The sequence below is a fragment of the Dunckerocampus dactyliophorus genome, chromosome 2 (assembly GCF_027744805.1).
Source record: "Dunckerocampus dactyliophorus isolate RoL2022-P2 chromosome 2, RoL_Ddac_1.1, whole genome shotgun sequence".
NCBI classification, from domain to species: domain Eukaryota; kingdom Metazoa; phylum Chordata; class Actinopteri; order Syngnathiformes; family Syngnathidae; genus Dunckerocampus; species Dunckerocampus dactyliophorus.
In genome coordinates, this window is record NC_072820.1 from 1,699,043 (window position 1) to 1,711,689 (window position 12,647).

General features: G+C 45.5%; 2 protein-coding genes across 3 annotated transcripts; both read left to right on the forward strand.

The window, feature by feature from the left end:
- Positions 1-3,715: 3,715 nt before the first annotated feature.
- On the forward strand, positions 3,716-4,411 carry LOC129177144 (kelch-like protein 42). The gene is made up of 2 exons (XM_054767942.1): positions 3,716-3,899; positions 3,957-4,411. Exons 1-2 carry the CDS (start codon positions 3,716-3,718, stop codon positions 4,409-4,411), a joined length of 639 nt encoding a protein of 212 aa, XP_054623917.1.
- A 5,365-nt stretch (positions 4,412-9,776) lies between these two features.
- On the forward strand, positions 9,777-12,641 carry LOC129173446 (kelch-like protein 42). 2 transcript variants are annotated; one of them, XM_054764378.1, is made up of 4 exons: positions 9,777-10,069; positions 10,150-10,903; positions 10,963-11,156; positions 11,223-12,641. In XM_054764378.1, the coding sequence occupies exons 1-4, from the start codon at positions 10,045-10,047 to the stop codon at positions 11,699-11,701; spliced, it is 1,452 nt and encodes a 483-aa protein (XP_054620353.1). In that variant the 5' UTR covers positions 9,777-10,044; the 3' UTR covers positions 11,702-12,641. The 2 variants fall into 2 exon arrangements, with proteins under 2 accessions (XP_054620353.1, XP_054620363.1); XM_054764388.1 differs by having other exon boundaries at positions 9,777-10,903; positions 11,223-12,640.
- The last annotated feature ends 6 nt before the right edge of the window (positions 12,642-12,647 follow it).

Below are 12,647 nucleotides of genomic sequence, written 5' to 3' on the forward strand. Positions count from 1 at the left end.
TCTCTGGTACTGCTCTAAACTGGTTCAAGTCCTATCTGGAGGAACAGGAAGTACTTTGTTGTAATTAGTCAGCAAATGGCTATGACCTGTGGGGTTCCCCCGGGGTCGATCCTGCGACTCCTATTGTTCAACCTGTACATGCTTCCCTTAGGCCAGCTAATACGCAGCTACAGTGTGTACTACCACAACTATGCAGACCACACTCAGATCTACGTGTCACTGACAGAAGGTGAAAATGGTCCTGCAGATTTACTTTGTCACTGCATCAACCAGATTGGTGTGTGAATGCAAAACAACTTTCTCCAGCTAAACTCAGACAAAACTGAAATAATTGTCTTTGGCCCACAGAAGCAAAGAGGAAGTGTCATTAGTCACCTTGTGACTCTCTCTAAAACCTAATCAGGTTAGAAATGTAGGGGTAAAAATGGACTCAGATCTCAACTTGAACAGTCACATTAAATCAACAACATGACCAGCTTTTACCACCTAAAAACATTGCCAAAATCAAGGGAATAGTGTCAAAACCAGATTTAGAGAGACTAATCCATGCCTTTGTCACCAGCAGGCTAGACTACTGTAACGGCCTTCTCACCGGGCTCTCTAAGCAAGCTGGAAAACAGTTGCAGTACATCCAAAATGCTGCTGCTCGAGTCCTGACAAGAACCAGGAAATACGAGCATATTAGTCCAGTAGTAGTAGTAGTAGTATTAGTAGTACTTTATAAATCCCACAGCAGGGAAATTCACTTGTTACAGGTCTCTGCACTGGCTTCCTGTCGCTTAGATAATAGACTTTAAAACAGCTCTGCTGGTGTACAAGTCTTTTCATGGTCTCGTGCTAAAGTACATCTCTGACATGTCGGTGCCACATAAATAATCTGAGAAGCTCAGGGAGGGGTCACCTGCGGGTGCACAGAGTCAGGACTAAACACGGTGAGCCTGCGTTTTAGTTTTATGCTGCCAAAATCTGGAACGGTCTTCCAGAAGATGTGCAACAATCCTCAACTTTGGCAATGACCACACTTCTATTCAACTGTGCACATGACAACTGCAAGTATTTCATCTGCAGTCTTCATTTTTCATCTTTTTTAGTTTATGGAATTTTATGTAATGATTTTAGAATTATTTTATGTTTTTATGGAATGTTTTATGAAGTGATTTTACCCTTTTCTGGAAGGCACTTTGAATTACCTTGTGTATGAATTGTGCTCTATACATAAATAAACTTGCCTTGCTTTAACATTACCAAGCTCCTCCGCTACTGCCCCCCCTCTGACACTTGGACGACGGTCCAAGTGTGTTTGATGTACATCTGTGAGGACACCATCTATCTGGTGGGAGGCTATGAAACAGAAAAACAGATTCACAGCTGGGAGGAGTATTGCCTGCTGCACCGTCCAAGCCAGGAGGAGGACGCAGTCACCACCGGAGAGTGGCCCCACATGAAGAACAAGTCATATTTGTAGCTAACGTCCACGCTGCACAATTACAGCATCTACATCAGGGGTGTCAAACTCATTTTCATTGAGGGCCACATTGCAGTTACGGCTGCCCTCAGAGGGCCACTTGTAACTGTCAGTTTTTATGAATCTAAATATGACTATAACCTCATAATATTATTACACAGTTGCTCATGCATTAGATTATTATATTTTTACTAACAAATTGATGGATAACTTGCTTCGAAATGAGAAGTGAAGTGAGAATGTCATGGTGACAAGCAGGTATTCAAGTACAGTCAAACCTGTCTATAGCGGCCACTAAAGGGAAACTGCAAAAGAGGCCGCTATAGACAGGTGGCCGGTATAGACAGGTTGGCGGCTATTTTGAATTTGTGGGCGCACATATTAACATGTCTGTGATTAGAAGCTTGTTGTGTTTGCAGATACATATAATTATACTGTTACATGTTGACCAGTAGAGGGCACTGTGGGACTAAGGATGGGACCAACAGTAGAGAGAGTGAATGAGAGAAAAGGAAGGAGAAAGTTGGAATGATATGATGCAACCGAGCCGAGCTGGCGATTAAAAGCTGTAAATATTCCACACCACCCACAGAACAAAGCTGTGCTAGTATTCTCTTTTGTTATGTTTGTTTTTAATATTTTGTTTTTGAATTTGGATTTGGTTGGCTGATCTTAAACTTTTTTGAAGAAAATTTTAGTTCTAATAAAAAAGTTTTAATATAATCTTTTCACATTTAAAACATTATTACTTGTTTCTTGTTTCAAATGTGAGTTGATTATTTTTCGTGCGTGAAGTGTTACGGGTGCGTGTGCGGAGGACCACAGAATGCGGAAGCAAGGTAAGTGGATGGCAGTTCTTTAACTGCTTTTCAGCGTGGAGGTAATCACAGGAGTGAACTGTGGAGCTTGTGGAGCCCCAGAGTAATAGGTTCAAAAACACAAGAGAATTTGCAAACGGCTAGGTCAAGGGACAACTGGAACACCCGGCTGTGAAGACGCCGAATCCGAAAGGGCTTGAGCGATTTGGTGAGTCGCGAGTGCGTAGACTGAGCTGTTATGGAAGGAACCGGCGTCTCACAGCTGCCCCTACTTTGAGTTAAGTAGGGGAAGGATTAATTAGCTACCGGTGTGTCCAGTTGTCCCTGCTCCTGCTGCATGCCCAGCTGTGGGAGAGAAGAGAGAAAGAGCGAGAAAACGGGGCGCAGCAGCAGGTGACCGTCACATGAAGCTTCTGCTTGAGTTGGTAATTTGGCTGCTATATGCGGTCATATATTGACCAAGGGATACCAAATGGGTGGCCGCTGGTCGCGTTAGACAGGTGACTATACACAGGGTCTATAACACGCAAATTTTCTGCGGCGGATTTTCCAGTGGCCGCTATAGGCAGGTGGCCGTTCTATACAGGTGGCCACTAAGACAGGTTTGACTGTATTTGTTTTTGAAAAATGCTTGGAATATCTTGCTGCATGATTAAATAATACTGACGTTTAGAAGAACCGCATGCAGTACAATTTTTCTGTCAAAATGACACGTCAAATACATTTAGAAGGGCAGAGGTGAAGTGGATTATTGACATGCATTATTCCAAGGGTTTCACGGGCCGCATAAAATGATGTGGCGGGCCACATCTGGCCCCCGGGCCTTGTGTTTGACACCTGTGATCTACATCATGAGCTGCAACATCAACCTGCAATGGCAGTCTCTTCCTTAAGTACAACATCTTCTCCAACACCCGGGAGGCCTTCCGGTGCTTCCCAGTGCTAGGTGAGATCACACTGCTGTGCTCGCTTTACCTCCCCAACGAAATGGAACACTAGCTGGGACCATGCAGTGTCAGCACAGGCCAGTTGGGGGTGTGCTTGCACTAGTATCTCCAACCCAAACAGACAATGCTAACTTCCTGATAGCTGAGATTGAAGTGCTTTTGACATGAATTGGACTCTATGCTTCAAAAAAAGTAATAAAATCATCATTCTGCTGTCTATGAACGTGCATAAGATCCAAATAGACAACGGTTTTGGTTTTACACATCCATCATTTAAGCTTCTTTGGTTGGTCATACTTGTATGTTTGACACTTTAAAGACGTGTGTAGCGATTAATCAATACATTGATTTATATTCCTATCATTCAACTCCATCGACCTTTGTTCAGCAAGTTTCCATTCTGGACGACATATCCATCTAACATCATTTAAAAGGCAATCAATCGATTGAATTGATACTAGAGAATAAAGCATTGGATCCATCCAATGCTTTATTTTCTGGCCGTTCAGGGGAAGCTGTACGCCGTACGGTCTCTGGGCATGGTGGAGTGTTACAACCCTGAGAATGATGCCTGGACTTATGTGTCTTCCATGCCTGACCTGCTGGTCAAGTTCTCAGCCTGCGAGTCCCAGGGGATGATCTACGTCATGGGTGGATTCACCACACGAGGTGCGTGCTCTTGTTTTTATACCAAGATCACAAAGATCACGTTTGTCTCCCAAACAGACAAGAACACCGAGCTCCTCCGCTACAGCCCCACTTCCGACACCTGGACGACGGTCCAATTGTGCTCGATGCACATCTGTGAGCACCAGATGGTCTCGGTGGAGGACACCATCTACCTGGGGGGAGGCTTTGAAACAGAAAAACAGATTCTCAGCTGGGAGGAGTATTGCCTGCTGCAAAGTCTCAGACGGGGCGATGACACGGTCACCATGTGGTCCTACAACGTCACCACCCACGAGTGGCTCCACAAGAAGAGCAAATGGCATTCGGACATGACGTCCACGCTGCACAACGACGGCATCTACATCATGAGTCGCTACGTCCAGCTGCACGACAACCCCTTTCTCATGTACAACATCTTCTCCAACGACTGGGAGTACTTCCAGTACTTCCTGGAGCTAGAGGAGATCACGCTGCTGTGCTCGCTTTACCTCCCCAACGACAAAGAAAACTAGCTGGGACCATGCAGTGTCAGCACAGGCCAGTTGGGGGCGTGCTTGCACTAGTAACGCCAACCCAAACAGACAATGCTAACTTCCTTACAGCCGAGGTTGAAGTGCATTAATTGGCATGAATTGGACTCTCCGTGCTTCAAAAAAAAAAAAAATCTACATTCTGCTGTGTATGAACGTGCCTAAGGTGCAAATATAAGACACACCCATTATTCCTTCCCTGGTTCAACCCAGGATTTAAGTTTCTAAGTTGGTAATACTGATATGTCAGACACATTACAGGCAATAAAGTTGGTTTTCGGGGGGTTCTGCTCTCAATTTATCACAATATAAAAGTTAGGAAACCCTGTCCCACATCTCAACAGGGAAAACCTATCTTACCCCATCCGAAAGAGTGTACACAGTCAGTGTTATTTATTGATCAAATAAGTAATGTCATAGGACGCACCTGGGCAACAAAACACCTGTCAGTCACATGTTCCAATACTTTTTCCATTCCATCCATTTTCCGCTTGTCCGAGGTCGGGTTGTGGGGGAGGGCAAAGCAAACTTCCCTCTCCCCGGCTACTCCGTCTCCTCCCGATAGTCCCTGAGGTGTTCCCAGTCCGGCTGAGAAACTTCGGCTGAATCCCAGTTCTACCCTGATCTTAACCCTTTCCCCTAAGTTTTGTGCATTCATGAGAATCAAGTGGTGTCCCAATTAGAGTTGGGCACCTTGTCTGGAGCATCGATGGGAACCGGGACTAACATTCCAATTCCAAAGTTCAAATGTTATTTTCGATGCTCACTTTGCCTACCAGAAGAAATAGCCGCGTACACCAATGAAGAAGAAGCCGGCGAGCACCAGCGGAGAAGAAGCAGCTAAAAAGTTTGTGTTAACTTCATTAAAAAGGAGCAGTTGGCTCAGTGCAACATTTGCAACACGATGATATCATGCAAAGGAGGGTGCACGACAAACATGATTAAGGTTCACGCATTCAAGGTGTAGAACTAACAGGGTAGCTCATCTTTGATGCGCTATGTCGGGCTTCCTCTCAGAAATGACAATCAGGGAAGTCAAACAGTAAATGACGTCTGTCTCATGCCAGTGTAAGCCAGGGTTGCAGGATGCTAGCTGATGTGGAAGTTCGGTGTAAATAAATGACGGGAGCTACGGCTAGGCAAGATTATCATTTGCACAGTACGTCTCTGTTAGCAACAGTCAAGGGACCTCCTCAACTCACACAACACACTTCTGGCCTTCAAAATAAGAGCTCTTCCGGCTTTATCCTGTTTACCTGTGTAAACAAAATAAGACTTTCAGAAAAAACAGCTTACACCAACATTGAGACAGCAAATGAAATACACTACTTTTCAAAAGTAAACATCTTTTGTGAAAGTTTACTCCTGTAAAAACAAACTTCATAGCATTTAGATTCAAGTTGAATGCTTTGATATTTATATCCTGGTTGCCCTGCCAGAAATTCAAAGTAAAGTTGATCAATTCACACAATTCACCGAGAGGTTCAGACATTTCATCCAAAAAAAAGTCTGTTTAGCACCTTCACTGAAAACATACCAACTTTTAAGTCCCTCCCTTTTACAAGCATTGGAATAAAAAAAAAGTTAAGAACCGGAATCAAAACGAGGAATCGGAACCAGAACTGGAATTGTTCAAATTCAAACAATGCCCAACCCTAGTCCCACTTCTCCATAAACCGAGGGGTAAGATGTAAGTGCTAAGGAGTGTCCAGGCCTAGAAAGCTACTTGAAATGAAGTGGTGGGCGGAGCTGCAACACCCGCTGACAAGACGGCAGAGCGGAGACCAAAAGAAGCATATAAATGCAAGTAATTAAGCATGATTATTGATTTTCACAGTAACGTCAGTCATGTTTTATTACACATTCAATCATTTGCTACTCCACCTAAATATTCGCCATGTTTTGAATTGTTTGTTTTCGCTAGTTAGAACTAGCCGGCTCACACCGATATCTGTGGTATACAGTGGGTTGCAAAAGTGTTCATACCCATGAGCAACACTCAATTTCTCGGCACAGAACAAAGGAAAAGTGCATTTCTCCTGTTTGGATAAAAGGAAATATCACAAACATGACAATCCATCACTGTTTTTGTTCATAAGCACTCTTTACTCTAGATAGATTGCATAAGTCTGTACACTAAGTCCCCTACTAACGAACATCTGACATGCGAACATTCGGAGATACGAACAAAGCCGACTAGTCTATATTTTCATGTGTTTTGCCTTATAAGTCCATATTTCTACTGTACATGCTTGACCAGCAGAGGGCACTGTGACACTGCTAATGGGACCAACAGATACAGGAAGACGAGGAAGAGGAGAGAGGAAGGCTAAGAGTTATATGATACAACCCGGACAGAGCGTGTGATTAAAGTTTATGAAGAGTTAATAGGCCTGCTTAATTCTACACCACCCACAGAACACTACCTCTTTTAGAAGAGTCTAACCACCACCACCATTTGTCCTTTTTTTTAATAACTCCTCCTCCTCCACAACGACGTATGCTCGACCACTCCTCTTCAAAGGTAAATAACATTTATCATTACGTATTATTATATCATTTTTATTATTGTTTTTTTCATTAATTATCCTGGTTTAATATTACTACTGCATCCAAACTCATATTTACATACATACACATATACTGTGTATGTATACACGTACATGTAGTACCTATATCATTGGTAATATTACCTTTTCCCCTACTTAAGAACAATTCCACTTAAGAACGATTCGACTTAAGAACGGTCGTCTGGAACCAATTGTGTTCGTTAGTTGGGGGCTTAGTGTATTTCATTGTTGCAAAAGTATTCAACCAGACGGCGCCGCTCAACCAGACTAGGTAACGTTGTCATCTATCAGCCCTGAAGATGTCACTCACCTGTGCTCTCTATTCTTCTCAGGTACAAGTTCAAGCTGCTGGCCAGTCATGGGATGCTGTACGCCATGGGGGGCCAGTATCTGGGTGGTATAACCCTGAGAAGGACCTCTGGACTTATGTGTCTTCCATGCCTGACCCGCTGGTGCCGTTCTCAGCCTGCGAGTGCCAGGGGATGATCTACGTCACGAGTGGCTGCACCACACAAGGTGGGTGCTCTTGTTTTTGATCACAAAGATCACGTTTGTCGCTCAAACAGACATGAACACCAAGCTCCTCAGCTACTGCCCCACCTCCGACACCTGGACAACAGTCCGAGTGTGCTCCATGCTTGGAACACTTTTTAGATACCTATTTAAATTTAATCTCCATCATGACTCTCAAGGCAGTCACTCAGACTCGTCTGGTGGCAGTGCATAAAAGTGAAAGTGAAAGTAGAGTTGAAATTCGACATTGTAAGTGGAGAAATCCCCATTGGTTGCATGCCCAGTCAAAGCTGTGGAAATGTGGCAAACGTTGTGAGGGATAAAGATGATATCTTGTAAAAGGATCTGCGCCTATGAAATGGACAGTGATAACACTATAAGTATATGTAAGTGTAGTGGTTTCACCATATTGATAGGCACAAGCGTGCCTTCAGGGCCCCACATCACTGTCGCAACTCCTTGGGCGTGTACTGTTTGCTTTCAGTGTTAGCATGTTCATCGAAGTCATCAAACTCTGCGGGGTCCTACCTCCGACTCGCTAGCTGAAACTCCAAGCTGAACTAAATACTAACTGATTAGCAATTAGCATCAGGGTTGCTCATAGCATCCGCAAAGGAAAGTAAAGTACACGGTCAGGCAATAGCACATCTTAAAGAGCTCCTAGAACCCGATCAACCCAGGAGAAAACTGCCCTCCCAGGATTGGATACTTGCCACTCCAATGTGTGTTGTGAATGTTTAGAAGTAGAATGGGAGGCAGAGCATTTAGTTATCAGGCTCCTCTGTTGTGGAACCATCTCCCCCACAACAAGAACAATTTGTATGGTGCCCTGAAGTCCACGCTGCAGAACGACGGCATCTACATCTTGAGTTGCAACGTCAGCCTGCATGACAGCCTTATTTCGCAGCCTCACCCTCAAGTACAACATCTTCTCCAACGCCTTGGAGAACTTACGATGCTTCCCGGACCTGAGACAGATCACGCTGCCGTACTTGCTTTACCTCCTCAACGAAATGGAAAACTAGATGGGACCGTGCAGCGTCAACACAGGCCAGATGGGGGCCTGCTTGCACTCGTAACGCCAAACCAAACAGACATCGCATCACTTTTGCTCTTTTTAGTTACCTATTTAAACTCCATTATGACTTCCAAGCCAGTCACTCAGATTTGTCTGGTGGTGGCGCATGAAAGTGAAAGTGAAAGTAGAGTGGAAATGAGACATCGTGAGACGCTCAGTGGAGAAATCCCCATTGGCTGCATGCCCAGTCAAAGCTGCTCAAACACGCCAACCATCATGAGGGATAAAAACGGTCCAGTTAAACATGCACAAGGATCTGCTCCTATGAAATGGACAGTGATAACATCATAAGCAGCGTAATAGTTTCACTATTGAGACGTCCTCCTCCCCATAAACCTGTCTCTCCCTCCCTTGCAACGCTCCCCACAGGAATAAAAGTAAAGAGTTGCCTAGTGGTTAGCATGTTGGCCACACAGTCAGGAGATCTGCAAGATCTGGGCTTGAACCTCCATTTGGCATCTTTGTGGGGAGTTTGCATGTTTCCTCTGGGTTTCCTCCCACATTCCAAAAACATGCATGCTAATTTAATTGACGACTCTAAATTGTCCACAGGTATGAATGGTTGTTTGTCTACATGTACCCTGCATTTGGCTGGCAACCAGTCCAGGTACCCCGCCTCTCGCCCAAAGTCAGCTGGGATAGGCTCCAGCTCCAGCATACCCCCGTGACTCTTGTGAGGACACGTGGCATAGGAAATTGTTGGATTTATCTTTTTAATTATGGTTTCATTTATGTCTTTCATCTGTTTTGTGTACAGTGTGAGTGACTTTGGAGTTAATTTGGGTGTAAGGTCCGACTTACACCAAAACTCAACTTACATCACCGTGTAGGAATGAAACTCGTACATAACCCGAGAAAGAAATGCATTCTGAAATATAAAATACAGAGGGAGAAAATGTTGTTGATGTTTTAATAGAAAATGTGTCTTGTGGTGACCTACATTTTGTTAATGTTGTGGTCAAACAAGCATCTTTACTTTGGGTTGAATTAAACCCAAAAAATAAATGTTCCAAAAATGAGTAGTTCTCGGCCATTTTCATTTTGTAATATTGGCTGTCACAAGAAAAAAGGTTGCAGACCCCTGATATAAACGGATAAACCAGGTATGGGGCGCTGTAACGCGCATTTGCCGCTAGGTGGCAGCAGTAGCACACAGCGGCACACGGCAGCTGTACAATAAGTGGTCACGAAGAAATCAACCACAACAGTCCCAAATTGACAGCCTAGCTCAGGGTGTACTAAAAGACAAGGAGTACATCAACACCGCTGTCTAGAATATCTTACATCACATAAAATACAACCGCTAACTCTGTAGAAGTCTTTCGAATGACTCTCGGGTAATGTTACCGCGTGGAAGTTTCTCTTGTGACCAGTTGTGCTTGTTGTTAGCTGGTTAGCTTCCCCGGCTAATGAAAGTTGCTTGATGTCGACCTATGGGCCGAGCATGACCATATATGGACTGCTGCTCTCCGGTGACATGTAAACAAAAAAACTAGCCTCAGAGCATAAGAAAGGGTGAGTAATACCCTAAAACTCAACTTGTTCCGACATGTCATCAGATCAGATAATCGCCATTGTCATGGAGGACAAGATCTACGAGGTGAACAAGAAGAAGTTGATCGAGAAGAGCGACTACTTCCGTGCCCTGTACAGCTCCGGCATGAGGGAGTCCACGGAGGACTCTGTGCAACTGCGGGGCCTCAGCGTTCCCGGCCTGGAGCTGGTCCTGGAATTCATCAACACCTCTAAAGTGGAGATTTCCAATGAGACCCTGGAGGATTTGATAGAGACCGCCTCCTTCCTTCAGGTCACCTCTATCCTCAAGCTCCTCACTGCAGAGATCCGCCTGGATAACTGCGTGGAGCTCTACAGCCTCTCTGACGTTTACGGAACGCACGACCTTCGTCACGCCTGCCTCAAGTACATGAGCTGCCACTATCACCCCATGATGAGGCGACCGGAGTTCAGCAGCCTGCCCTCCGCCGTCAGGGACCAGGTGAGAGAGATGCGCATGAGGGGCACCGCCACCCTGGTGGCCATCGGGGACTTCACCTGCCTGTGCCTGGACGTGCCGGATCAGGACGAGCCCTGGACCATGCTGAGGTACGGAGAGGTGGAGCAGCGCTGGAAGCCACTGGCCAACAACTTGCCTCAAGATATGATCAACGTCAGAGGCTACGGCTCGGCCGTGCTGGACAACTACCTCTTCATCGTGGGGGGGTACAGGACCACCAGCCAGGAGATCTCTGCCGTGCACTGCTACAACCCCTGCAGGAACGAGTGGAACCAGGCAGCGCCGCTCAACCAGAAAAGGTAACGTCATCTTATCAGCGCTGAAGATGTCACTCAGCTGTGCTCTCCTTTCTTCACAGGTCCAACTTCAAGCTGCTGGCCGTTCAGGGGAAGCTGTACGCCGTGGGGGGCCATTGTCTGGGCACGGTGGAGTGTTACAGCCCCGAGAACGACTTCTGGACTTGTGTGTCTTCCATGCCGGACCCGCTGGCCGAGTTCTCAGCCTGCGAGTGCCAGGGGATGATCTACGTCATGGGTGGATACACCGCACGAGGTGGGTGCTCTTGTTTAGTTTTTGCACCGAAATCACAAACATCACAACATTTGTTTTCTCAAACAGAAAGGAACACCAACCTCCTCCGCTACTGCCCCACCTCTGACACGTGGACGGCGTTCCGGCCATGCTCGGTGCACATCCGCAAGCAGCAGATGCTCTCGGTGGAGGACACCATCTACCTGGTGGGAGGCTACACGCACGAACTGGACCACATGCCGCTGCACCAGCAGCATCATCATTATCATCAGCGGCGCCCCAGCCAGACGGAGGACGTGCTCACCGTGCAGTCCTACAACGTCACCACTGGCGAGTGGCTCCACCTGAAGGAGAACACCTCCAAGTCGGGCCTGAACCTGACGTGCACGCTGCACAACGACGGCATCTACATCATGAGCCGCGACGTCAGCCTGCCCACCAGCCTGGAGCACCGCGTCTTCCTCAAGTACAACATCTTCTCCGACGCCTGGGAGGCCTTCCGCCGCTTCCCGGCGCTGGGACAGAACATGCTGCTGTGCTCGCTTTACCTCCCCAACGTGCTGTGATGGGACCGTGCAGCGTGAGCGCGGGCCAGCGGGGGGCGTGCTTGCACTTCATATTTGGCACTGCAAACCAAACAAGCCTGCTACTGGACTATGCTAACTTCCTTAGCATGAGCTGAGGTTGCTTTTGGCATGAATTGAACTCTCTGTGCCTCAGAAAAACAACACTTTGCTGTGCGTGAACATGCAAAAGGTCAACGGCTTTTGTTTTACACATCCGTCATTCTAGTAAAGTATAATGAATAAGTTTAATAGTGGTATTATATAAATGTAAATATGATATGATTAGATATTATTATATAGGTATTATTCTATGCAGTATCATCAAGTATTATTATTTGGTACATTTCACATGTTAATATGTTATTATTATTATAAGAATATAAATAATTATACATTATGTAACAAGTATGATTCCACATTTTCTTGCACATGTGCCTTCTCCTTTGAGAATTTGATCCAAAAAACAAAAAAAAGCACAAAATGCAAAGACATTTTCCTCTCATATTGCCAGCAAACGACCAAAAATGCTGTTTTTTTCTTTGCTGCTGCGCTAGAGCAGGTTTTTGTTCAAATGGCAAATGATTTTTCACTTGCAAAGGAAGACATTTTGGGTTCAACATTGTATTTAAGCGCCTCCTTTTGTTTATATTGATCGTGTTTTACACTTTGATGGCAATACATTTGGTGTTCAGGGGGGTTTCTGCTGTCAATTTGTCCCTATTTTAAACCCTTGGCGCGTTTGAATGTGTCAGAGCGGATGCACATTTGCGTGAAATGCGTGTGGTGGCCACCAGAGGGCAGCAGGCACCACGCAGATATAAAAGGCTCGAATTCACCGGTGGATTTTTGTACGTTTTCCACAATTTCCACGCCAAAATGTCCATGAAGTCATCATTTAAAGTGTCTCAGTATGAACACACACATTAAATGAGTGCTTACTGGCGTG

What these genes read in the sequence shown, in the direction of transcription:
- LOC129177144 (XM_054767942.1), top strand. Translation starts at nt 3,716, where the DNA reads ATGCTTTATTTTCTGGCCGTTCAGGGGAAGCTGTACGCCGTACGGTCT. An exon ending in GGGTGGATTCACCACACGAG is followed by an intron (nt 3,900 to 3,956) that starts GTGCGTGCTCTT and finishes TCTCCCAAACAG; the next exon opens with ACAAGAACACCGAGCTCCTC.
- LOC129173446 (XM_054764378.1), top strand. Translation starts at nt 10,045, where the DNA reads ATGGACTGCTGCTCTCCGGTGACAT. An exon ending in CTGCTGCTCTCCGGTGACAT is followed by an intron (nt 10,070 to 10,149) that starts GTAAACAAAAAA and finishes ACATGTCATCAG; the next exon opens with ATCAGATAATCGCCATTGTC. An exon ending in GGGTGGATACACCGCACGAG is followed by an intron (nt 11,157 to 11,222) that starts GTGGGTGCTCTT and finishes TTTCTCAAACAG; the next exon opens with AAAGGAACACCAACCTCCTC.